At 34.6% G+C, this 27,231-nt stretch overlaps 1 protein-coding gene across 1 annotated transcript; it reads left to right on the top strand.

Moving 5' to 3' along the window:
* Positions 1-8,722: 8,722 nt before the first annotated feature.
* On the top strand, positions 8,723-26,488 carry LOC128987732 (sialin-like). The gene is made up of 12 exons (XM_054408737.1): positions 8,723-8,785; positions 10,408-10,509; positions 11,099-11,267; positions 12,753-12,830; positions 14,426-14,581; positions 15,368-15,542; positions 16,474-16,604; positions 17,373-17,496; positions 17,989-18,122; positions 18,921-19,063; positions 20,066-20,186; positions 21,145-26,488. The coding sequence occupies exons 2-12, from the start codon at positions 10,415-10,417 to the stop codon at positions 21,364-21,366; spliced, it is 1,548 nt and encodes a 515-aa protein (XP_054264712.1). The 5' UTR covers positions 8,723-8,785; positions 10,408-10,414; the 3' UTR covers positions 21,367-26,488.
* Positions 26,489-27,231: the final 743 nt, after the last annotated feature.

Genomic DNA, 27,231 nt, shown 5'->3' with positions numbered 1-27,231 from the left:
AGAACTCCTCGCTATTTATGAAGCTGTGCAGCATTTCCGTCATCTCTTGGAAACAACTTCTTTCACTATATTCACAGATCATAAACCACTTATTTATGCCTTTCAACAGCGCCGTGACAAGTTGCCTCCAGCTCAGTTACGCCAACTTTCATTTATCTCTGAGTTTTCGACAGACATAAAGCACATCAGTGGTTCACAAAATATAGTTGCTGATGCTTTGTCACGTGTTGAAGCCATTTCAACTGTTTTAGATCATGAATCCTTAGCCAAGTCACAAGAGTCAGACGAAGAACTTCAAAATCTCATTTCAGAAAGTACTACATCTCTTAGATTGGAGAAAGTTCCGATTCCTGGAACCCATTTGAGCCTTATCTGTGACACCTCAACAGGAACTCCTAGACCCTTTGTGCCATCAGAACTGCGACGTAGAGTTTTCGACCAGTTCCACAAGCTGAGTCATCCTGGAATACGTGCCACAACAAAACTTATCTGCGATCGTTTTGTCTGGCCTTCCATTCGTAAGGATTGCCACAAATGGACTCAATCTTGCCTCTCATGCCAAAGATCTAAGATAACTAGACATGTTTCTACTCCCCTTGGTGATTTTCATACACCTACAGAACGTTTTTCTCATGTCCACATTGACCTAATTGGCCCACTTCCCTTATCAAAATCTTCTAGGTACTGTCTAACTATCATAGATAGATTTACTCGTTGGCCTGAAATTTGTCCTATTGATCAAATAACTGCCGAATCTGTTACTGGAGCGTTTGTCTCTACTTGGATAGCTCGATTTGGATGCCCACAAAAGTTGACATGTGATCGCGGATCCCAGTTCACATCGACTTTGTTTAAAGACCTAGCACGACAGTTGGGCATAAAGCTCCAGTTCACTACCAGCTGGCATCCACAAGCCAACGGTATGATTGAAAGACTCCACCGCCAGTTGAAAGCTGCTATAATGGCTCACAGCAAATCAGACTGGACCGAAGTACTGCCGTTTGTCCTTCTCGGAATAAGATCTGCCTTCAAGGAGGACATCACTGCTTCATCAGCTGAACTGGTGTACGGAGAACCACTGCGTCTTCCGGGAGAGTTTTTCGTAATACCTTCCCACGAGAGCAACGAGCCACAAGAATTGGTATCAGGGCTGCGTAAGCATATGAATCGACTAAGACCTACACCCCCATCACGCCACATTAAACCAGGGTCGTTTGTGTTCAAGAACCTCAATACTTGTGACTTTGTATTCCTCCGACAAGACAGCTTAAGAAAATCTTTACAGGCTCCATATTCTGGTCCTTACAAGGTCATATGCCGTGACGAAAAGACAATTACCATCATTGTAAGAGGCCAAGAAACTAAGGTATCTTTGGACAGGGTCAAGCCAGCCTATATTATTGCAGATGAAAGTCCTATTCCTGAGCCCACGAAACGTTTGGTGCCGACTGGACAAGCAGAGGAATCCTCAAAACTACCACCATCTTGTCAAACTCCATCTACGAATTCTTATACAACTCGTTCTGGAAGACAAATCCGACCACGGGTTACTTTTCAAAATGATGCATAGATTCCTTTTCTCCGTGGGGGGCTGGTGTAGCGTCAGCTGATGACGTTGTCATAGCAACGCATTAAGTTAGTCTGATCTTTGTTTTTCTACAGGAATGTACACACAATTTAACTCTTATTAAAATACTTTTCTATTACTTATTTGGTCATAATTTTATTCTATGTACACGAACAACCACGACCAAAGGGGTATTTTAATTTACTATGGGGAGTATGTTTTATCCATGGTAAAACCTAAAACTATAAGTAGGCCTATTAATTGTAATGCCATAGATAAAACATTACAGGTGCAGCTCAGTTTTGTTTCATAGTCAGCAATGGTGGGGTTTTATCTGATCTCTACAATAGATTTAATGAACCTTCATGTAGTGTACTTATTTTCTTCTGGATTCTTACCCTGCTGCAATGAGCAGGCAAAGCAAATTCTACTTCTTCTAAATTGTTTTGTTTTATAAACCTTTTTTAACTTCATTTTATTTTACAATCTGTTCAGTATTGTGAACAATTAGTAAAAGGAATAATCTAAATAAGTGTCTTGACCAAGAATCTCCCCAGTGAAAGATCTTGCAAAATTAAATAGTCATGTCATAACTAAAACCATAGATAAAACATACTCCCTTAGTAGATTTCTCATCCTTATGGAACAGCTTAAGACAATTTTATTGTTAGTTCTGTACGGTTTATGTAGAGGTCGTGTTTTGTTTAAATTTGTTTCCCATTAATACAGTCATTTAAAACCTCTTTATTTAACCAAATAATACGATCTAATCATAAACAATAAATTTTCCCCTAGTCATTTAACCAAATAGTAAAGCACAAATCACGAAATTAACCCTAAAATAATAGAAACAAAATTTCGTTGACACTAGCGCCCAGTGTGGCGTAGGTACATGAATAGACATGAAAAACGAGCTTCAAAATTTACAATGGGATGAGAAGTCTACTTGTGTTAGTTAGTCTATGCTAAAACTATACAAATCGGTATGGGAGATCAAGAACTTTCACATTTTATAAACCTAAAATTCAATGATTTCAATATTTGTTTTCAATTAATATAGTTCAATCAAGGGTTACGTTAGCATATGTAATCTTTGGTTCAATAATTATACACTCATCTGCCATTGCATTTGAATGATGTTATAACATCAGATGGGTAACGTAAACAAAGCAGAAGTGTTTCTGAATTATTTTCATGATGTAAAATTTTTCAAAATGCACTTAACCTCTATATTGTTAGTTTATTTCAGAATGGAAAAATGCAATATCTGTGCTCGTCTTCCAGATTTTGGACCTCTAAAAATTGATAATTGGCAGGTATTTTTAAAAGAGTCAAAAGTATTTTTCGATGAAAATAGCGTCAAACCACTTAGCCACAAAGAGACACTAAAAGACTTTATACAGGTTAAACTCCTAGGATCCGGAGCGTTCGGTAAAGTTATTCTTATTAAACATAGAAAGCGAAACAAATATTATGCGATGAAAGCTTTGCCAAAAGAGCGAATAGTCACCAACCATCAAATAGATCAAGCTAAAAATGAGAAAATCATTTTGCAGGCCATAAACTTTCCAATGACAGTTAATCTGAAGTACTTTTTCCAAAATAACAGCTTTATCTACATGGTCATGCCTTATATCCCAGGAGGAGAGCTTTTTGACCATATCAGAAAAGTCAACAAGTTAGAAGAAGCTCAAGCAAGGTTTTATATCAGTCAAGTTGTTTTGGCACTAGAATACCTCCACTTCTTGAATTTGGTCTATAGAGATTTGAAGCCAGAAAACATTCTAATCGATCACACTGGATACCTAAAACTAACCGATTTTGGGTTTTGCAAACATTTGCTCGGCCACCGAACGTACACAGTCTGTGGAACTCCAGAATATATGGCACCTGAGGTGATCCTAGGTAAAGGATATTCAAAGTCCGTAGACTGGTGGGCCACCGGCGTGTTGATGTACGAACTCGTGGCAGGACACCCTCCGTTTTATTCTTCCGAAGCAATGAAGCTGTTTGAAAAGATACTATCTTCCAAGTACAAAACGCCAATATTTTTCAGTCATGAGCTGAAAGATCTTTTGAAGAATCTACTTATTGAGGACTTAACAAAAAGGTTTGGTAACATGAAGAACGGTGTTCAAGACATTAAGGACCACAGATGGTTCAGAACTATTGACTGGTTGGCGATCCTCAACAGGAAAGTGGAAGCTGCATACCGGCCAAAGTACGAAAAACCTGGAGATACTACAAACTTTGGAAATATTGGCTGGATACCCCCGAGAATAGCGAAAGAGGATAAGTTCAGAGAAGTATTTGCTGGTTTTTGAACTGTTCAGCCATACATACCTATATACTTCCAAAAGCAGGTATAGTTTGGATCATCATTGCAAAGAGAAAAAGGGTTTTGTGTTTTTAATTAGTTACAATCAATTATGTAAAATCCTTATAACTTATTTGCCTTTTACCTTATAAGTGGATTGTGGTGAATCACACTATACCACCCTTCGGCCTTCCAACAATCACTAACACGTGTACCTATTATTTATTGATGGTTGTTGCTATAATACAGCAGGACCATTAAATGGTTACTTTTGTTTTCTTTTCAATTAAAGTGCTTATTAATCTCATGAATTTGTCAAAGGACCTTTGCAGTTGATTGAATAAAATGGGTTGAAAAATACAAAAGGGTGGAGTTAAAAAATTTGAATTTGAGAGAAATGCATAAAAAATGTCACAAGAGTTTATTTTTTCAACAAATTATTTTTATAGATTTCATGTAGAAAACATGTAGATTCTCATAACCATATAAGACAGATAATCCTAGAATTTTATATAAAATGACAATGTCACTTGGTTATGTGTAAATAAAACTACAGTACCTTTATCTACAGTGTGTGGCAAGTATATTTAGAGGCGAACAATAAGAATATTCAATTACAGAGAGAATATTAAATTATATGTTTTGTAAAAGACTATAGTTATTTGTGCAACTAGTGAGAAAAGTGAGCAATTGACTCACTCGAGAGAAATCCTTACTCACGAGCCGTAGGCGAGTGAGGAATGGTTTCTCGAGTGAGGCAATTGTACTTTGAACTCGAGTTGCACATTATACTTTTCCTACAGTTACCATAAAACAAATAAATTGGTAAAGAAACATAACCTATTTTTACACAGAAGTGAACTTTTAATATAACATTTAACGTGAAGTGACAAATACAACAGTACAACAGCTGACCAGCTGATTTACAGCCAGTGCTGCCAACGTATTTCGCGCGCATACGTCGTTGCCTGCATGTTACGCGCTCACTATTTCGTGCCTTCACGTTGCAAATCTGGAGTGAGACAAAGTAATTAGAGTGAGACAATGTTAACATTGTCTCACTGGTGAGCGAATTGGCCACTTTGCTTTCTCAAATCAGTGAGAGAACATGTACATTGTTAGGTAACTGTAGGAAAAAGGCATATTCTTCTGTTTGGAGCGGGTGCCATAAAAGTTAAAAACTGCAGCAAGAGAACAGAATACTGTGTTTAACACAGAGGTAGGCCAATGATGATGGCATCAGACTGTTCTGGCCCGGCTGTTATAATCACAGCTATAGGGTGATTCAAAATTCTTGATTGATCTGCTTGAAATGCAGTGTATTTGTATTTTTCCTTTTGCCTTGGAAATTGACAGAGGAGTGAAAAATTAAAAACGTACGTTTTTATGTCCCTGGCCTTTTACTTCGTAGATACTGGATTTGTAGTTTATTATTATTATGTGTTTTAATATTTTTTGTTGGACGGGGGCAACATGCTACACACATTTATTTGGTTTTAAATAGGTTCTAGGTATTTTTTTCGTATTTTTAAAGTCTCGAAATTCACGACCATGACGTGTCCCTACGGTACATTTTCCAACTTTCACGCTGTTTTTAGACTAATTATTCATGTCGAAATATATAAAGCCATTTTTATGTCATCAACAGTTATTAAACTTACAAAAAAGGAGCATATTATAATTTTATTGTCATTGCAAACTGACTACAATGACAAAATAAGTCTGTCCCTCGATTTGGCGTCACGACCATTTGGGAAAAATTTGCAACTTTGGAGCACGACTGGCAAGCCTGACGTCGATTGCGTCAGTTCGTTTTAGATACTAGTTCGGGGTGTACGTCAAGTTTGATGTGCCGGTCGTTTTGTGTTGAAAGAAGTAGTTACAAGATTAATAAAGGTAAGTTTGTGTTTTTTGTAATTTTGATGTGTTCATGACCATACATAGTCATTTGATGAAGTAGTCGTTTTAATTTTTGTTGATATGATATTTCAATTGCTACATTAACCTAGAATTCCACTTTGTATCCTCGAACATGAGGTGCAGGGCTACCGCCAGAACAGAGCCAAATAACATGTAATGTCACGACCAAAGTTTCACGACCATCGCGGGTTTTTTCACTACCAGAATCCAGCCTTATGGATTATACTGTGTTTGGTCGTGACAATAACTTAAATATCATTGTAAATTGAACAGTTTAGTTCAATTGAAACACACATATTTTTATTATAACTAACAGTATAATTTAAGGATTGTTTAGAAAGATTTAGATTATTCCAGACAATTCGCTTGTCCCTGATCACGTTGATGATTTCTATCATAAAAAAAATTATCATATTTCAATGTTTTATACACAAAAAAAGCACACCTCTATAAAACATAATGATTTTTCGGGTCTCAGGTAAGTTTTTTCGGAGTTATACAAACTAAAAAGATTTTATTGGCTTTTTAAAAAATTTTTTGGTTTTTTATTTTTTTCTAGAAAGACCAAATATACCAAAAGCTTAGGGAGCTGTTTATTGTATAATGGCCATAAAAGTAAATTAATTTATAGCAAAACATAGTTATACAAATAATATTAACTACTAGTGCACCTGTTGCTCGAATTATTCGATCAATTGCAAAGTATTGGCGTTATTTCAAGACGAACAACAGTCATAATTTCCGACGACTTAAAAATGTCATAGATAAAACATAGTCATCAATCCCCTCCAGTTATCAAAACTGAAAACGAATGCCCTTGTGTGTATCATGTGTTTACCATGAACAGCTGTAATTAATACAAATTATTCGTCTGTTTAAGTAAACAAAATCCTTTCTTCATAAGAAATACATTGGGATTTTGATGGCCTGTGGAACAAAGCCCGAAGAACTTTTATTACAGGAATTGGTGAAAGGGGTCTATACAAAAAATACTTAATTTTGACACATCGTTTGTAAAAATCTGTCCATTATTAACGGAGGAGTAGTGTTTTGTAGAAATCACCTTCACATATTATATATAAGGATTTTTAAATATTCAGTTTTATCTCCATGATGGTCGTGACAAAATTTCGTGTTTTTCCATCAAAGATGCTCTATTTATAAAAAATCACCAAAGATATTGCATTACCATGAATAATTTATGAAACTTCAAATGACAATGAAATAAAGAAAAAGAAAAAAGTTTCAAAAAACGGAACAAAAACTTTTAAAAGTGCTTTTCCTGAAAACGTACGTTTTTAAATTTTCACTCAGAGTACAAGCTGCAGCAGTAGATAGACTCTGGAGACTCAGCAAGCATATATAGAGGACTGTTTTGGTGGGAGTGATTTTGTTGGATGGTGGAAATCCATTCTCTTTTCATCTGCGATCTGATCACTTTAGGTTGTTCCCTGTCACCAAGAAATTGCTGATTTCTAATGGTTTCAAATTAAATTATAAATAGGCAAATGTTAATCAAATAAAAAATAGGTTTTTATCCCTTATAGATCATCTTAACTTGTTCAGTGATAAGACGATCTACAGTAATTAATTATTTATTTGATTTATAGTACAGTAACTGTAGGAAGAATATAATGTGTAACACAAGTGCAAACAAACTTTGCTGCACTTGAGAAACTTTCCACACTCGCCTATGGCTGGTGCGTAACATTTATCTTATTCTTATGTACAGCAAAGTGCCACTTCACCCACTAGTTACACAAATAATAACTATTAAAATAAAAATGAGATATTTTTACTTGGTATTGGTGGAAATTGTTTTAGTTAGTAGAGTTTTTTTATATTTTATCTTTTGTACATTTCATTGTAAACTTGACCATTCCAATACAATGTAATTTTGTAATTCTGGAATAAAGAACTTATGAGTTAGGAATATAAAACATATTGAAGTTCAATGTGGTGTAATCTACGACTAACATAAGTACGTACCCAAAGTAATAATTTGTATCTGACATTTGAATACATTAATTAAGTAATATATTTTAATTTAGGTGTTCACGTAATAGGGCTGCCGATATATTAAATTATAGTAATAACAAAGTACAACTGAGCACCCTGAAAATTGTTTTTTTAGTAGAAGCTTAAAACATAATATTTAGGGTGCTAAGTTGTACTTTTTATTACTATCCTACTAATATTATAAATGAGAAAGTTTAGATGTATGGATGTATGGATGTATGGATGTATGTTTGTGACAAGTGAATGCGAAAAATACTGGTCGGATTGGGCAGAAATTTGGCATGATGATAGCTCACATTCCCGATTAACATATAGGCATATTCTTATTTCAAAAATCCTTTCGGGCTCCGCCCCAGTGGCTCTGGAGTTTCCCATGTTAACCTTATGAGAAATGAAATTATTGAATCTTAACAGCTGTTTCAATTAAACAAGTTGGTTCTGTTCTGTGATGTTCAATAGCATTAAAGTTACAAAAATTACCAACAGGGTGCAGCACTATTATTTCTTTTACATTTATGACAACAGCTAATTCGCAACCAAAAGGTGAGTGAGCGTAGCGAACGAACTTCAACCTGGAGGCGAGTTAGCGTAGCGAACGAGCTAACCTGAAGGCAAGTGAGCGCAGCGAACGAGCTCCAACCTAAAGGTGAGTGAGCGTAGCGAACAAACTTCAACCAGGACGTGATTGAGCCATGCGAACGAGATAATCTTGAAAATTAAGAAGTTAAACGGGGCAAAGCCCGCGGGTTACAGCTAGTAATTTAATAATTAAGTATAGTACATATTGTAAAAATTTGAGTTCCTGGTCTGCTGTGGCGAGCCGGCGAAAAAAGATCAGCTGATATTAGTCAGATTTGTTGTGTATATGTTTTTCTTTTTGCAATTGTCACTATTGTCAGTTTATACTTTATTGTCGTCTGTTTGCACCGCTTGTCCTGCCCTAGTTCACAATAAACAATCTGGTAAAAATTTGTTTTACATTAAGATATTTGTTTGTTTGTATTGATAACATAATATTAATGTGAGAAAATAAATAACTAGCCCAGACTTTACATTTTGTAATTTAAACCATGCCTTAGCTGAACATTTCGTTTATTATGATTGAATTTGCTACCGTATGGCACTTATGCGGTTGAATTTTGAATTTGATTCGTTTTAAAATTAGAGTTAGTTAGGAGGTCATGTTGTAGCCTTAACTTTGATATAGGTCGGCAAAGTAGCTTATTAAGATTCCCGTGCCCGTCCCAAACTGTAATTAACTAGACCTTGGTCTTAGAAAATATACCAGGTTTTTATCATAGAATTTGTAAACATATGTTTCCTTCAATTAAGCACAACATTCAGGGTTCATGGAGCTATACAAAGTCAGGGATAAAAATGGTTTAGACATTTCGAAGTTGTCATCTCTCAAAATCATTTAGCCCCGTTTAATACTCCTAATATGCTATGGACTGTCTTCAGATTAAAACCAAATTATAAACATGAAGATAGGTACCTACATAAAAATGCATTGACCATACCATAGGCTTAGCCTCTTCTAATGTAAGGCCATAGCTTTGATGTGTGGCAATATCATACTGGCCGGCCTATTGCAATGGTAATACCAAAAACAATAACCAACGTGTAAACATAATTATTGTGCAGCCGCTCCATTATGGATTAGTGCTAGCCTACAGCTAATTCGGTTGGCTGAGACTACAGTGTTGCAACTTAAGTCTCGCCACCGTTCTGTATTAGAGAAGGCTATGACTGTGCTGTTGTCTAGGTTGTAATAAATGACATGTGCCGGAGGTGATGGCATCAATAAACTGTCTCTTTGCAAAGTCAATCTCAGCCTATTTGAAGTGTGTGGAATCAGTTAAACTTACCTAAGTTACTCACTTCTTTGAATATAATCTGAAATATTTACAAAAAAGTGCCAATGTCAGGGAAAAAACGTGATCTAGACAATTTAGAGAAACATCAGTATATTTGGTTGTACCATGCCTAAATTCATCACCTTAAATTAAGCATCTTACTTTTTTGTAATGATTGTAAAAACTAGCAAACCTACCTAGCTTAACTTAGTAAGTTGTAAAGAGCAGCTGTTCACTATACAATAAGCTACATTGTCTTAGTCTTGAGGCTGCGATCTACCCGTCTGGCAAATGCAAGGGTTTTAATTCTTACTGTTTGTAGACCCAATTATGAACTGATTTAAAAGATCTTGGTGTCATATTTTTTGTTAAATATTATTGTGGTTTTGCTGTTTTTTTTTTAATTTTGATAGCCTAACTTAAAAAAATGTTGGTCAAAATGTTAAAATACACAGCCGCATGACTGATCTGGGATCTGACCACGCTTATAAGATTTACATTTGTTTCAGTAAACAAATACCGATACTGTGATAGGCCCTAACTTAAAGGCAATCAAATTACAGAAATATGAATAGTAAGTCTACAAATTACATAATTTAAGTTTAGGCCTATGTTAAAGAGAAAGGCAAGTAATACAGTTAGGCCAATAGCCAAATAATAAAAAAGTATTTTCTTCCCTATGAACCTTTATAAAATTGCTAGCCTATATTAAAAATATTGTTTTTCAGAGATATTATGGGATATGAATCAGAAATTGATAGTGATGCTCCTCCTCCCATCCAAGGAACAAGTCACTCCTCTGAAAGGCTATCTGCGGATCCTGATTTAAGGTAAGTAAGGTAATATAATTTAAATGAACAGAAACAGTTTGAACGTCTTTTGCAACATAACATGAAAAGCCCGAAAAATTCTAGATAGGCCTAGTTCTCCATCTCATCAGAAAAGTATGATTCATTTATAAGGTTAATGTACTTTATAGAGTATTTTTACTTTCCAATGAGAATTAAAATTTTTTATGAAAAGGAAACATGCATAGTCATTACGGAAGCTTTCTTCCATTATTGCATATTATAATTAATTAAACTTAAAAAAAACAAAAACTATTAATAATTAGGTTTTCAAGCATGATTTTTCTTAGAACCAGTCTACTCAGTAAACATTAAACAGTTCACTGTTAGTGTAGGTTTTTTCATTGTAGGTTCCAGTACCTGTCTCACTATCTAATGGTGATGGTAGATTACATAACTTAGTGTTGAGTAAGCCTGGTATAACAGATTGTGGTACCGTAGTTTACTTTTTAGTTCAGAATATGACTCTTAAACATACCACCAATATGTAGGTAACCACTTGTTTCATTTTGTTTTTTAATATTACATTTTATATAATAAGTTGAGTTGAAATGTTTATTTTTGTCTACAGACTTCCCCTTTCAACTGAGACTGATTGGTTCTCCAAGCGTTATTTGATTGCGTTCCTTGCTTTCTTTGGGTTCGCCAATATTTATGCTCTCCGGGTTAACCTCAGTGTTGCCATCGTTGTGATGACTTCAAACTACACAGTTGAAACTCCCGATGGCCCCAAAGTTATTGTAAGTATTCTAAAATGTATATGTTATATGCTGTATTTGCCAACATTAATTTCTGTACTGTATTTCTTTTATTTATGCACATAAAAATTCAATGTTTGGTATTTTACATATTTTATGTCCAATAGATTCATTTTGCATCCACCTATTGAATCACAATTCTTTTAACTAATCTTATTTATCTAAATACCTATAGACCTATGTCTAGGTTTATGCCTTGTGCCTAGCCAGTGTGTTATATTTGTTCATTAAATCTATTGCTTGATCTCTTAATTTTCTAAATAAATCAGACTCCAACATCTTTTATCATAATTATAAATATAATTATAATAATGATTATTAATTTATAGTAAACTATGAGACACATAACTGCATCACATATGTCAATATGAAAACAAAACAGTCAATGTTAATCTATAAAGCTTCCAAGGGCCGATATACTGTCACAATAATCATATGACTGAACTTCCACTAACAACTAATTAATGTGAGTTCAACCCATAGAACCGGCTAAAACCGACTCGATATATTCTGGATTCTTGAAGGCCATCTTGAAACAACATTTCATCTTTGGGTTTTTGGTTGACCAGTCTTGCTAGCATAGACGACAGTACAGTATGTACCTGATCAATTGTCAAGACGTCTCCGCTAGGATACACCACCATGGATAGAGGGTTTGGATCCCATCTCAGTTTTAAGTATAATGTGAATTCATGAGCAGTTTACCTGTCCATGCAGCGCTGGATTTAGGGTACCGGCCCTAAGCCAAACTAACCCAAGCCGCCTCCGCCCCTTCGTTCTTTCCCGGAACTTTCCCTCGTTCTTGGCAAAATCTTGAACATCTCCTGCGATCTCGGGACCATTGTTATGGTCACCCTCGATCAGGGGACATCGTCATCCCATGATTGTGTCAAAATCGTGAACATCTCCCAGTCTCTGCGATCACAGGGACATCTTTGTTACCAGCAATTGTGGCCAATTACAAAGTTTAGGAAATAAGTCAATTTTTACTATTGGATGGACTGGAGGGTGAAAGTTGACACGTGGGGTGGGTTTGTTGTGAGTTGCGCCTCTAATTAGGGATCTTGGTATTTTTTGCTGAACTTACTGAACTTGCACTAGGTTTTTTGTATAGGTAACTAATTTGGATCTTTGTTCTCATTTAAGAATAAGGGAAAATAATAATAAATAGTAAAATAATAAAAGCACGCTGTTTTGTGTTGTTTGGTTAGTAAACTTTTGTGCGCCAAAGTAAGTCTTTCTGTACTATAATCTGTGCAAGGAAGCTTCTTTGTCGGGTGACTATAGGAAAATAATATTTTGCACAAAACAATTGCTTGAGTTAAAAGTATGATTTGCCTTGAAGAAGATTAAATGCAAAAAGAAATTTCAGTTGAGATCTCCAGGATTACATTATAGCAGATTTATTTTTTTTATACAACAGATTTAAACAAAATTAAATTTTCAATTTGCATCCATTGTTTTCAGCCTGCTGAGTTTGACTGGGACAGACAGACACAGGGAACAATATTAAGTTCATTCTTCTATGGCTACATTTTAACACAGGTAAATAATTTTATCTTATTTATAAATAACAAGAAATGGCTTTTGACTGAATAAGCCGATTCAATTTCACTTTTAGAAACACTTGTGTCATTCTTCTTTACACAATGATTGCATAATTCATAATTCCACACCAACCCTAAATAACAAACATCCACCCCTACTACTTTTGTGTTTTGTATTTGTCTCGTAAAGCAACTATTTCATTTGAGTATGCCTAGTAGCCCGTTTTCATAAGAATGTGATGATGACACCACAAGTGCAACAAAACTGCTAATCCATAGGATGAACGCAGTATTTCCTGACGGGATAAGATGTAATAGGCCTAACTTTTTTCACTAGTAAATTTTTTATGCCTTGGATGTTTACCCAGCCATCCTTGATTATATCTGCTAAAAATAAGCTATACACAATATACAGGTCATCTCATTCAATTTTACATCTTGCATCCATAGTCTCAAAATTTTCTAAAAGAATAGTCACAGATTTTGACTTTTAAAGATATTCTTTTGTAGAAAACACTATGAAAATTGTAAACGTATTTCCTTTATCTGTTTACTCTTGGTATCAATCACAAAGTGAGTTTTGGTGGTGATGGCTACAGAGATTCTGCTGTATCTGCCATTGATTATACTGAATGTTAGATTAAATTGGATTTGTAAAAAACTGACACAGCAAGCTGAGTATTTTGACAGGAAGATTATTGAGGGATGAGTAAGTTTTTCTACAATCTGAGATCAGCTGCTTTTCAAACCAGAAACATTTAAAACCTAATGATCTTTAAACTAGTATATTTTATTTTCACCATATTCTGATAATTCGTACCACAATGTTACCATAGTTTGACACTCGTACCATCATGATACCACAATCTCTGTTTATGTTGGTAATATGTAAAATCAGGTGATGTTTCAAATAAAGAAGCTCATGGCTATTCCCATGACGTCACATCACGCCACCATCACACCACCTGTTCAAACACAGCCAAAATCCCCTCTCCTCATGTCAGTCTACACCATGTCTTAGACCAGTAAACACCATGTACCCTTTGCAGCCCTATGAGCAGTTAATATGTAATCAGTGATCGTTATTTACTACACCCATCCCTGACTCCCGACGTACAGTACAAATGACAACGTACTGTACATATTAAAAAAAATATCTATAAGTTGATATTTGTTTTCGTAACAAAGAGTACGATATCACAGGTTTTAGGACTTTCTTTAAAATAGCCACCAACGATAAAAAATCATCACTCAACATTTTAGGCCAATCGACTAAGCAGTAAAAAATCTGGGAAATCTCATATTCCTTCAGTAAAAATGTGTTATGGTTCCAGTAACATTTGAAATCCTTTTTTAAGATTTTGTGCTTTTGAAAGTGATGCAAGGCTAAATTAGTAGCTTAACTCATACCAGGCAGCCAAGAAGAATATATATCCGTTTTAACTGTCTGGCGGGAATCACGTAAATCATTTGGTTTTTCATAATAATTTTGAATCATCAAAACGCTACTGACTTTCAAGGATTAAACCAAAACCCTTTTGAATAGGCAATCACTATATAACCAGCTACCCAAACCATGTGATCTGTCTCCAGGTGTTGGGAGGGTGGTTGGCCTGTCAGTATGGTGGCGTCAGACTGTTTGGCATGGGAGTGTTAACCACTGCAGCCCTTACTCTACTAACTCCCCTGGCCGCCAAGATGCACGTCTACCTCCTCATCCTCGTTAGAATATTGGAGGGCATGTTTGAGGTAGGAAAATAATATGGGTCTACAGGTCCCGGATATTTCCAAGTCTACAGGCCTGAGGAAGTAAGTGGAAGGTTGGCCGGAAATTTCAGACCAAGCTATGTGACTAGCTAGAATTTTAAAGCCGAGCCCAAGTTTTACTCTTCCGATCGCTGGAAGCGTCTATGAGGATGCATATTGATTTTGCCATTATTGTGGGAGATGGTGATGATTTCGCCACAACTGTAGAAAATGTTCACGACTTAATGGCAATTCCTGGAGATATGAACAATTTTGTATTAACTGATTGTAAAACATAAATAACCCCCACTGCAGCAAACCTGCAGACTTAGCTAATTTACATTTTCCTGATTGAATTTTCACCAAAATATATCCTTATGAATTTAAACAGATGGTGTTTTTGTCCTCTGGGAACCTCAAAACAAATAAGTAAATCAATCCCGGGTCCAAGTTTTACAATGAGACCACCGGTAATAGATTATTCCCTACATGAAAATTTCGATAAAAGACAATATAAAGAAAATTCTTTTAAAAGCAGTCTGATTTAGTCTGATCCCGATTTTGTCACAAGATTAACATTTTTAACCTTACCCAACCCGCCTAATGTAAAAATGTCTGGCTTTCAGGCCTCTAGAAAATAATAGAGTTAAGAAATTTACCTGAAAATATCCATTATTCCACTAGTAATTGGCATTAAACTTTTGAACTATTCAATCCAATATTATTATCCAAATCAATCGAATATTAAATCAATTAGTATGGGTAGCACTGACAGTTATTATGTTGTAGGGTGTGACGTACCCTGCTATGCTGGGGGTGTGGGCGCGATGGGCTCCGCCGTGCGAGCGCAGTCGTCTGGTCATGATCACGCTGTCTGGAAGCTACTTTGGGACAGTGGGTGCCATGGCCGTGTCTGGAGCTATAGCGCAACACCTTAACTGGGCCTCGATATTCTACATTTTGGGTATTTTTTTTCTATGCTGATCTTAGTCAGTAACAGCTTTCATGTTATTCATTCAACTCTAATCCTTTGCTTATCCTTGTCTTAAAATAGCCACCCTATGTTGATGTGTTTGATAACTCATGAATCTAATTTAATGTATGTGTGAAGATGCTTTTTAGAAAATAGTTTTCGGATGGTCAATCCTCCCAATTATTTTCTTTGGCTACCACATTCCTGAGGCACTACAGGTACCTTCTGGATTCTAAAAGCATGGAAATGGTTTTAGTACTTTCCCAGGCATACTTTGTTTGTTTGGTTTCACAAAGCGTCAAAGCGAGTTTCATAACTAGGATATTTCTTTACTTGCATCTTTTAAAACAAATTCAGTGTAATTGCCTCACTAACTCAATAGCTGCTATTCAATAACCTCTAGAAAAAGACGACCCCACCAGCAACTTAACACACCGTTTATCAACTGTCGAATGAACTAGATCGTAAACTATTTCAGTTTTCTTAATTAATTTTAAATTTTTTACTACTACTACCATCTAAAGAAGCTCCCATGTTGGAGTGTTAAATTTATTCTGTTACAACATATTTTATATTTAATTTTATTACTGAAACTGATAAATATACAATAGATAATGTTTATATATATTAGTTGTTCTTATAAACAGACTTTTGTATTTTTGAAAGTATATCGTACTTAATACACATTTGCTTTTGACTGAAATTCAATCTCTGTGCTACCATTGGCTACGTCAGAGGGAATTTGTCAATGTATTACTTGAGGATTAGAAAGTCACTAATGATTTCAATGCCACAACTCACAACTCGGTAAAACCTTTAGTTTTGGCTTTTGGTACATTTAATTGAGTAAAAGTTGTTTCTAGTTGATGCTGAGTATGCCTGATAGCTATTGTAAATAATAGCGTATTCAAAATTGTTGTAGGCATGATAGCTTTGTTTTGGTGCTTCCTTTGGTGCTTCTTGATCCACGAGTCCCCACTCACGGACCCTTGGGTGTCGGAAGCTGAAAAAAGATATATTTTAGATTCTATCGGACCTTCGCTGAAAGCCAAGGTAAGCACATGATTGCCTTATATAATGCTTGCTTGTAGGCTGTTGATAGTGAAAGAAAAACTGAGCAAAACTTAACACTTTAAGCAAAAACCAATTACTTTAGACGTTACAGTAGGCTATCAACTTAGAAGACATTATGAAATACTTCATCATTTGTTTTAAGAATTTGTTGAAATTTTTTTTACCTTTAGCCTTTTGAATACCCGAAGACACGAGATTACCATGCAATCACGCAATCCTTTAGCAAAAGGCAAGCCTGAGTAATATTTCAGTTACTTAATTTTTAAAACCTAATTGATGCGAATTGCCAAACAAATTTTCTCATTATTAATGATAACAGTGGTAACTACTCTATTAGGATGTTCAGAAAAAAGCAACGTCCTAGAAGAAAATTAAAAAATAAATCATTTAACTTCCAATTTAACGTAAATATTCCATTGATGTTTTTTCACTACTAATACATTTAAAAATATCCTAAACAAGTATTGAAAATCAGTTTTCTTTTAACTTTACACAACTGTCAAACAATTTTCCTCATGCCAATTTGAAATATTAATAATGTTCTTTTTTTAAAAAACAGGGATTTTAGTTATATCATGTTTTCAATTGATTTGTAATCTCTATGAACACTAACAATCTATGAAATCTTTGTTTGGTTTTCTCTTCCACCATGTCAAATTTGAAGTATATAGAGAGCCCTTTCTAAAAATATGTTTTTAAATGCTTCTGGTGTTAAGGGAAAAACTATATTGTAAAACCTTTCTTCAGAGGCTCACGGTTCCGTGGAAGGGAGTTCTGACTTCAGCACCGTTTGCTGCCATTGTAGTTGCTCACTTCTGTGAAAACTGGGGCTTCTATACGATGCTGACTGAGCTGCCAACGTTCATGAGTGGTATGTGAAGGACATTTGTCTATATTCAAATATATATTAACAACTTAATCAATTAACTAACATTTTGGGGGAGTACATGAATGTATTTCACAGTTTGAGTCGCCTAATTTGAAATCTAGAAGTATCAGTCCAAGTGATAGATGAATTTCTTACCATTGTACAATCCAGAGGTAATAGAAATTAGAATTATAATACTGCACTACAGCCGTTTCAGAGATTACTTGGCGTGTGTGGTGTTACACAAAACTAAGTGATTGGTTTTACATTTAATATAAAATGTCTTCATGATGCAACATGATATGGAAAAATCGAACATCCATGGCATAAAATAAAAAGTAGAAACTTTAGACACTGGTTTGGTACGTGGGATTCGTTTCACAAAATCATACAAAGACGTTTTGTAGCGATTCCGTGAGTGCTGGTAATTTAAACACTCTAAAGTTTTTTGATCCTAAGTTAATTTCAGTACCAACAGCAGTTTCGTATCTGTAGACAGGTTCCACATGAAGGTGATGAGTGGCAACATGTTGGCAGCCCTGCCTTACCTTGTGATGGGTATTGTGGTGCAGTGCAGCGGCTTCCTGGCTGACTGGCTCCGTTCTGGCGGCCATCTTACCACCATGCAGGTCTGTATGCTAGTTATTATCCTGGTATTCAGAAGATCACTGGTTCGATCCTGAGAAAAGTCAGAAACTATTTGGTGGTTCGAAACTGGTCTCAGTTGACCTTGATCATTGAGTGCTTGGCTGAAGAAACAGCCGGTCTTAGTCAGTAACAAAACTGCACAAGGCATCTCACTCTGTTATACACTAGTTTTTGACTCATTTAGGTTAAAGTATGTCCTGTTGCATATCTATCTTAAATTAATTGGTAATGTTATGTAAAAAAATTATATTTACAATGCATGTAAATGTCCATGATAATAAATGATTTGATTTGATTTGATTAAATCAAGAGGGTTCCACCCACCGGTTGTTTACGACGTAAACAAGGTCCTACAAAAAAAAACCTCCTGACATTATTAAAGTGTTTATCGAGTTGAAATGAACTGTAAAATATTCACAAGATCCAAACTATGCATTGGCTGAACTGAACCTTGGTTTATTGTTTCATTAAGTTTTTACAAAATCCGTAAATTAGTGTTTTTCACATGCGATTTCAACTTCTAAATAATAGTTTAAAATTATTTTTGCTCCACCCACTGCACTCTGATATGTTAAGAGCACAAAAAGCACACACTCATTGGAAACAAATTAGTTTTAAAATGTTGAGAGCTTGTACCGTATAGGCATGTTCATGTTCAGGAGCATTAGCATTTTTAGCCACCATCTTGAATTGACCGGGTAGAACCCTTCTGGCAGAACCAGGTAGAAACACACCACTTGGTTTTAACTACATCAGTACTATTTGTTATCTGTGTGTAGGTGAGGAAGATGTTCACATGTGCTGGTTTCATCTGTCAGACGATATTTCTGATCGCAGCGGCACACTCTACCAGTGCCCTCGCAACTATTCTCTCCCTGACCATCGCCGTTGGCTTCGGAGGATTCGCCTGGTCTGGCTTTAGGTTAGTACAAGAAATAGGCAGATCTCTAGTGCTTGGAAAAAATTGTGATACTTACGTAGTTTGGAACTCCAAGAGAACAAATGTTTGGAATCAGGAATAATAGTCTACTTTACATGACAAAGACTATGTTTTGTAAATCAGTATGAGTTAGATCATCTTATAAATAGGATATTTTGAATAAGAATAGAGTTCTACTAATTTATCTGAGAAAATTATAAACCAATTCCATAGACCAATGGCTGCCATACCCTAAGAGAAATGCAACAGTTTCCTATTTAGAAGTTGAGAATTAGCCTTCCAGTACATTGCAGACTTAAGAAATGCTCTTAAATTTTATAGGCCTATAGAAAATGGTGGCCACAGTTGGCAACTCTGAAGATTACTCTAGTTTTTGAACTCTTTAACTGATATTTCTTGTCAATCTACTCTCTGGAAGAGTCCTATATTGTAACAAGATTTCAGCGTTATATTTTATGATCTTTTATTTTGTATCTATTAGTCCCCAGTCTTAAATTTTTCTAAAGTAAGCAGAACTCTATCCATTAATAAAAAAATCCTAATCAGCCTTTTGGATTTCCTTTAAAATGTTAACTTTGTTGTTTTGTACCTGTAATCCAGCTTCTAGGAGGTCACGAATTGTGGATATTTATAGGCATACACTGTGGATGCGATACTCCCTGGTGTGGATTAACGTCCGCACGAGTGAATACTACGGCTATCCGCAGTACTATCCTGATAATTAGAACAATTTGTATATACCAAGGCAAAAATGTGGTTCGTATTCCACTATAAACTGTAGGTCCCTTATTTGCCATTAGCTGTATGGGCTATTAATTAACAGCTGTGTCAAAGGAATGTTGACCTTAGTCACTAATAAGACTACGAGATCGCGCCACTCATCCTACACTCATCTCCATTCATACCTGGCTTAATATACCTACTTTGTATGGTCGCTATTAGAAAAGAAAGTATTAAAGTTAACTAAACCACTTGCGTTTCCAGTGTGAATCTGTTGGATATTGCACCGCAGTTTGCGAGTGTTTTAATGGGGATATCAAACACTGTTGCTACCATCCCAGGACTGCTGAGCCCGCTGTTGACTGGATATGTTACCAAAGATAAGGTAGGCTACTGTCTGTAAATCACACTAGGTAATTTACAGTATTTTGAAAAGTGAAATCAAGTCAATTCAATCCTAAAGAAAACTTATCCAAGTTATCCAATACGGTAACTCAGTTTTAGCATATTGTGCTGATGAGTAAGACCTTGCTGGTTTGAAATCGTGATATTAACAGCCTGCACTACATCACTTTGGTAACTACTGGCTTACCTGTGTGATCCATACAGTATTGTAATGTCAGTTTGCTCTTTCCTTAGATCACCATACAGACCAGTTGGTCTATAATGTAGTCAAATCTATAATCAGGTTACAAAAATGCATTATCCGTATTATGACCAACTACACGTAGTTCATGCAAAAACCTTTTTCGAAATTTAAAAATCCACATCCTAACAGGATAGTACATTTTGTAATCACTAAACTACATTCATTCAGCTAAAAACGACCTACCAGAAACTATTCAAACCAACCATAGATATAATACTCGTAATGAAAACAGTTTTAGATTTCCCAGGCACCGCAGCAGCAATTTTTTAACTCTTTATGAAAAAAGTACGCTATATGCTGGGCTGAGGCTGTACAATGTGCTCCCTGCAAGTTATAAATTTTTAAATGAAAATAATTTCAAAGATAAAATAGGTGAACACTTAATTGACAGAGCCTTTTATTCAATTGTAGATTTTTACAATACCCCTTCAGTGTAGAATAGTTTTATCATTCAATTTTGTTAATACACATTATCTTCTTGATTCCTATTTTATTTTTTATATTAAGACATTTTCATTCAGACAATGCACCTATTCAAATAAAATATGTATATGTCTATAATGGGGGTCGAGTACAATACGTCCAGTGGCGTCCCCCATCTTGGGACTACAATAGTAGTATAGTAACAATAAATTTGTTAATTTAATAAATAACAGTAAAACAATAAATTATTATTCTAAAATGTTCTAACCAGATGGCGAGCGAGTGGAAGCTGGTGTTCTACTTGTCCGCCGCCATTTACCTGGTCGGAGCCATTGTGTACGGCCTGCTAGCCTCGGGTAAGGTACAGCCTTGGGCGAGTGTGACGGGCGAGCGAGTCGCTATACTGGACGACCACTCATCTTCCGAGGATCTGCTGTCCGTTAACTCCCGCGACTACCACACCACGACCGCCACCGCCACTGCGCAGGAGTGATACCAGGAGATATCTAGTCAGTAATGTGTGTCTCTAACCTCTTTCTCCACAGTCCACAATTAGTTGGGTGGCGTAAAATACCTACGGTAAAGTCCCGTTAATCTTGCATCTTGTAACAAAATCTTTGACTTTAGATGGTTCCCATTCTCTTGCTAAAGAGAATGAAACTGGACATAATTGAATTTAGATATCGACAAACTCTTCTGATACGCATTACTGATTTCTGTTAAATACGCAAACTCTTCAACCAAGTCAAACTGATTGGATGTCTTATGGCAGCATCTTTTATGCCACATCAACCGTCTCGGTAACAAAAAGTAAGGGATAAAATCTAATTTTAGACATGCAACTCTAGTGTCCCAACTATATTCTATCTGAATACAAAATAGGAGAAAGCAGGTCCATTTATTTAGATGAGATGTTTACTTCTGTAATTTAAAAGTGAATAGCGATACAATTGGCTGATAATTATTATTCACTTTTAGATATCGCTCAATACTTACGCATTTTCTGTAATCCAGATCTGTCAAAGTCCTAAACAGGCTGGAAAAGCAATTTTCTACCTATTACTGCTGGTAAAATCACTACTATCACTTCACTATATCACTATTTAAGATGGTGACACATTAGAGGGGGCCCTAATCCGCATTGTGTCTCGAATCATTTCCAAATGGCTTAGTTTTCCTATTATCAAAGAAAACTAACTGTACCTCTCAATATGTGAAATCAAAGCAAACACATTTTCTAAGAAAAGGTAAAACCACTCGAAACTACCTTTGACATTTTGGGCTTTTGTAACCCCCCTCGCAGCCTATCAGCCTAAGGCTATTAGCAAATGCTAACAGATTAAGAACACCTGTTTCTTTTTATTTCCTCTGGCCTAATGGTCACCTTTCATAGGAAATTCAACATCCTCTGATCCAAAACTGGACAATCAGCCACAAGTGTTCAGAGGTCCTTCTTGTTGTACAACATTTTCCTTGGTCAGTTTGTCTAAGTTATAGGTCTATATGCTGATGTCCCGTGTTTTTTTAAAGCTTATTATACAATTACTAAGCGAATAATATGTAACCAGGGGGGAGGGGGGTGCTTTGCGAAAATTGTGCATTTTAGTATGTGGCCAAAACTTGTTTTCGAGGCAAAACAAATCCTGCAAACCCTTTTTACCTTTCAAAGATTACTTCGTTTCGTAACTGAACAAATTTACATTTAAGAAAAACTTCATCATATAAAAAAGTCGGTTTTCGTCATACTGCAGCAAAACAGATACAATTTTTAATGCATGCGTTGCAGGTCTAAAGTAGCTCCAGGGGGTAAAAATGATTTTTAGTCTCTAGGGAGTAAAAATAATGTTTAGTCTCTATGGTGTAAAAATCAGCTGTTCTAAACTAAGCAGTTATATTTAGATTGTGGCAATCGTATCGATCGAAATTATTTATCGATTAATGATTTATCAGGTAAGGTGTTAACCTATTATTGTTGATCGCTCGACATATCGATGGTATAATGTACTCTAACACAATCCTAATAGACGAAATGATTTAATCACTTACTAAACAGCTGCTTATTTGCATTAGCAGAATTGAAAACAAGCTACATACAAGTAGTTTTGTTTTCTAGCTTAGTTTGTTAATTAACAATCCAATATGACAAAAAATATAGTTCACCTCACGGGCAAAATGTACCATCACCTCGGCTTCGCCTCGATCGTAAAACTTGACCTCAGGTGAAAAAGAGTCACTTTAGGTCCTAGTATTCCATTTCATTCGTATGGCTTCACAAAAAGTCAAAAGCGTCTAATGGCCGCCTGGATTTAAACCTAGGCTCTCTAAACTGAAGTTCTGATCCTTAACCTCCTCTACACTAGAGTTATTTTAGTTTATAAGCTATCCGTATTGTGGCTTGTAAGGAATTGATATGCCATTTACTTGAAAATTGGTAATATGCCAACTAGTTGTGGATACAATACTTAACCTGTGTAAGCCTATCCCTGCCATATGCGTCTTTCCCTTGTATGATTTAGTTTGGCTGCCAATCTGTGTGTGTTCTTTAGTTCATCATTAAGGAACAAAACTAATAACTTTTGGGATGGTAATGGGGTGTAACGGTCTGATTCAATAGTTTTAGGAGTTTATTGAGGATGTGTTGGCTGTTTCATTTGGGTTTTGTTTTTGTACAATATTGTTAACCCAATGTGTGAGCATGTTTAGGTTAAATATGTTTTTTTATGTTTGTAGTTATTTTACTGGTGGCTGTATTCATGTGATTATTATAAGCTAACAGTAACAGCTGTTTAATTTGTGCACAGTTTTTAAAGAAATGACACATTCTTTCGTAAAGCACATATAGAATTATATTTTCTTATTCTCTAAATTAGATAACTATTTATGTCTACTTAAAGGTTTTGTCTAGTTATGTTTGTGTGTTATTTTTCACACACATATATATATATTTTATATTGTGTTACAAAGTTTAATTTTGTTAAATGCACATGATCAATTTAAATCAAATATAAGACTTATATCAAGAGCTTCTATAGAATTCATAAGCACTCGTATGTCTATGGTGAAAATAATCTAATTTGTAAATATTTTTGAAATATTCTAACTTATAACTTGTGCACATGTATTATATTACTTGCACTGTTACACATTAAAATCCTTGCAAATAGACTTAAAAGTTATGGTGCAATAGTAACAAGTTAGTTTATAAAATTGTATTTACTTTAACTTAAAATATTACTGAACGTGAAGATTTTACAAAAAAAGGTACAGAAAGTAAATAAAAAAAACGTCTTATAACACTTAAAACATATATTTACGCTTATACTGTTACTCACAAGACGGTAAATATACAAAAAAGATGGTAAGTGGTGATCGATTTCGATTGGACACTCCAATCATCATCAGACCCAATAGGCGAATGGGACCCATCAGAATCAGACCCATCAGAATGGGTCTGATTCTGATGGGTCCCATTCGCCTATTGGGTCTGATGATGATTGGAGTGTCCAATCAAAATCGATCACCACTTACCATCTTTTTTGTATATTTACCGTCTTGTGAGTAACAGTATAAGCGTAAATATATGTTTTAAGTGTTATAAGACGTTTCTTTTATTTACTTTCCGTAAATTTAATAACACGTACAATGCTGATCAAGAAGTTATTTAAAAAAGGTACAGTAAAACACCAACTATCCGAACTTTAACTATCCTATTCACCGATTATCCGAATCACTCACAGAAAGAATTAAAAAACAACTTAAAATCACAGTAATAAGAATCGTTTTTAAAGAAGGCAGAAGCAGTGATTGCTGAAAAATCCAAAAACTTTCTTGCTGTTGTTACCTCATCATTGTCTCCCGCACTAACAGAAAATCATAACCTCCATGATCGTGACGAGAACGTAAATTTTTGATTAATAATTGCTGTTTATTTATTCAAAAAGTAATGTTCATAACTTGATACCTAAGTAAAATATAAAATGCAAATAGCAACAAAAAAATATGTGATACACCTAACTGACTGTCATCGTTGTCATAATTAACAGATGATAATGTTAGTGTTTAATGTATGTATTTTAAATTGAACGTCTTTTGATTTTACTTGTAGCATGACTTGTAAAATAAATATAAAAATTACGTACCTATTTGGTGGCCTAAAAGTAAAATCTTATCAGTCTATGTTAATTTAGTGTTTGTAATGTTTTAACTTCCAGTACAAGAATATACAAACTACATACAGTATAACAATTTTAGGACTGAGGTAGATATCCTTCCTTATAAAAAAATTTACCAGCACCATTTCCAAAGTGACTAACATTATTTGCCTGTTTTTTATTTTACTAAAACCAATGGGCTAGGTGTAAAACTACATACCAAGGAAAGTAACAGAACATTTAATAAAAAAAATCATTTTAATGCATTTTCAACATTTTAAATGACTAATTGTTAATTTACTGGGTCAATTACTGGGTAAAATTACAATGCTCAATCAAAATAAGAACTGAATCAATAGTTAATTTTATTTTCTTATGCATGTATTTTTCTAACTTACATATATCAAATACTATTTACTGTTTGTTATGATGTTGCTATATTATAAATGTCTACAATCAAAATAACATGTAGAAGTAGGTGTTAGTCAATTTAATTTCGCTCAAATAAAATATTTGACACAAACTGTTGTCTGAGATTTTAAATGTTTTGTGTAAGAAAATAATTTAAGTTTTTATTTCCCTAAACAAAGTAAATGTAATATATGGAATATTATAATAAAATTTGTTTAATTAATTAAAACCTCATAGTTTTCATTTTACTTTTTGTAATAACATCCAAAAGTATGTTCAAAGTCGAATCCTAATAGTGTTTATAAACAGAATATTGAAAGTTTTGTAGTATATCAATAGGGTTCTAAATTTTAAAACAAAAATAGAATACCAAGGTAGCTAACTTATATTGAAAAAAATTTTGTATAACTAAAATTTTTTGTGGTTCTTTCAATGCTAAATTGAATCAGAAATACAGTAATTTGAATTATGTTTAAAATTAGAATCATAATGTTAGGTTTCATAGCTTAATTTAATATTTTGATGTTTAATACTTTTTAATATTGGTTTAATATTTTTCAAGCGTTGAAAATTGGATGATGTTGTTAATAATAAAAGCCATTTTTGATTACTTTAATTTTCTTAATTGAGTACTAAATTAGAACCGCCAAACCAAATTTCACATTTGTAAAAGTACCTATTGTTATTGAAATTTATATAAATTAGTGATTTTAAAGTGGTATATTTTTAGCTTTAGTATATATAGATTTTAATAAATTATTTAGCATTGACAGAACTACTTAAATAGGTAGGCCTACTAAAAAGTGTTTCGGTTTTAACACCATAACCAAATACAATAAAAATAAACATCTCAAAATTGATCAGTTAAAATAAATCATTAGGGTATATTTCATAAATTCAATAACATAAATATGCCAACCATGTTTTATGTTACCTCCTATTGTACCTGTGATAGTAGTTAATAACAGTTTTGTTATGCAGGGTTTTTTTAGTTTTAGTATTATCATGTACCTGCTACTCAATGTTGTATGAGTAAATAACATTCTTCGTCAAGCAAGAGTTTGTATTTAATCCCCAAGTTTTGAGTGTGTGAGTGATTGTTAACATCTTTATAGTAAATAACCAGGGCATTCATTAAAATCAGAACAACCTTACACCTTACTCTAATAGACTATTTTTATGCCTCACCTTCACGTCCTAGGACACTAGGTTCTAGCACAGAACTGTGTTTACACTTTAGTTCAGACTAGTTCTAGAGGGTCGTGATAATATCACATAGATAAAACGTATTGGTGATTGCAAGGGTTTGAACCTGGGACCTCTGGCTCTGAATTCACGAGCTCTACCACAAGACCAGCTCGCTCCATACACTAGTACACCAAATCCACAGTTAACCACAACTTTATATCAGGGTAACACCATTAACACCTAATAGATTTCATTTAAACTGAATTTGAAGGCTTATCAGCAATCGGACATGTACTTTCTCCCATTAGCTTGTCAACCGCCCTTATTGTGGTATATGGGATTATTGATTATTCATGGGAAAATCACAAAAGTTGCAATAACTTTTGAATCACAATTTTGACATTGATCGAGTTAAAAGCACTAAATCATACTAAATTATTATCAAAATTGTTGGGTTTTTTTTTGAGAAAATTTGATTTTTTGTTTTTTTATGGAAAAATCACTATTAAAAATCTAAATTTCAAAAAAGTTAAAAAAAATACCCCACAGATGTAGTCTAAAGCTCTGTACACACCCACACATACAGACTATGACACACATACAGACAT

Source organism: Macrosteles quadrilineatus, unplaced genomic scaffold, assembly GCF_028750875.1.
Source record: "Macrosteles quadrilineatus isolate MER2022 unplaced genomic scaffold, UCM_ALF_1.0 Scaffold_2__2_contigs__length_208266976, whole genome shotgun sequence".
NCBI lineage: Eukaryota > Metazoa > Arthropoda > Insecta > Hemiptera > Cicadellidae > Macrosteles > Macrosteles quadrilineatus.
The sequence above is the reverse complement of the archived record's forward strand: the minus strand, read 5'-3'. Positions and strand labels throughout refer to the sequence as shown.

Coding starts and splice junctions, on each gene's coding strand:
- LOC128987732 (XM_054408737.1), top strand. CDS start 10,415: ATGGGATATGAATCAGAAATTGATAGTGATGCTCCTCCTCCCATCCAA. Junction 10,510..11,098: donor TCTGCGGATCCTGATTTAAG/GTAAGTAAGGTA, acceptor TTTTGTCTACAG/ACTTCCCCTTTCAACTGAGA. Junction 19,064..20,065: donor TTCGCCTGGTCTGGCTTTAG/GTTAGTACAAGA, acceptor TTGCGTTTCCAG/TGTGAATCTGTTGGATATTG.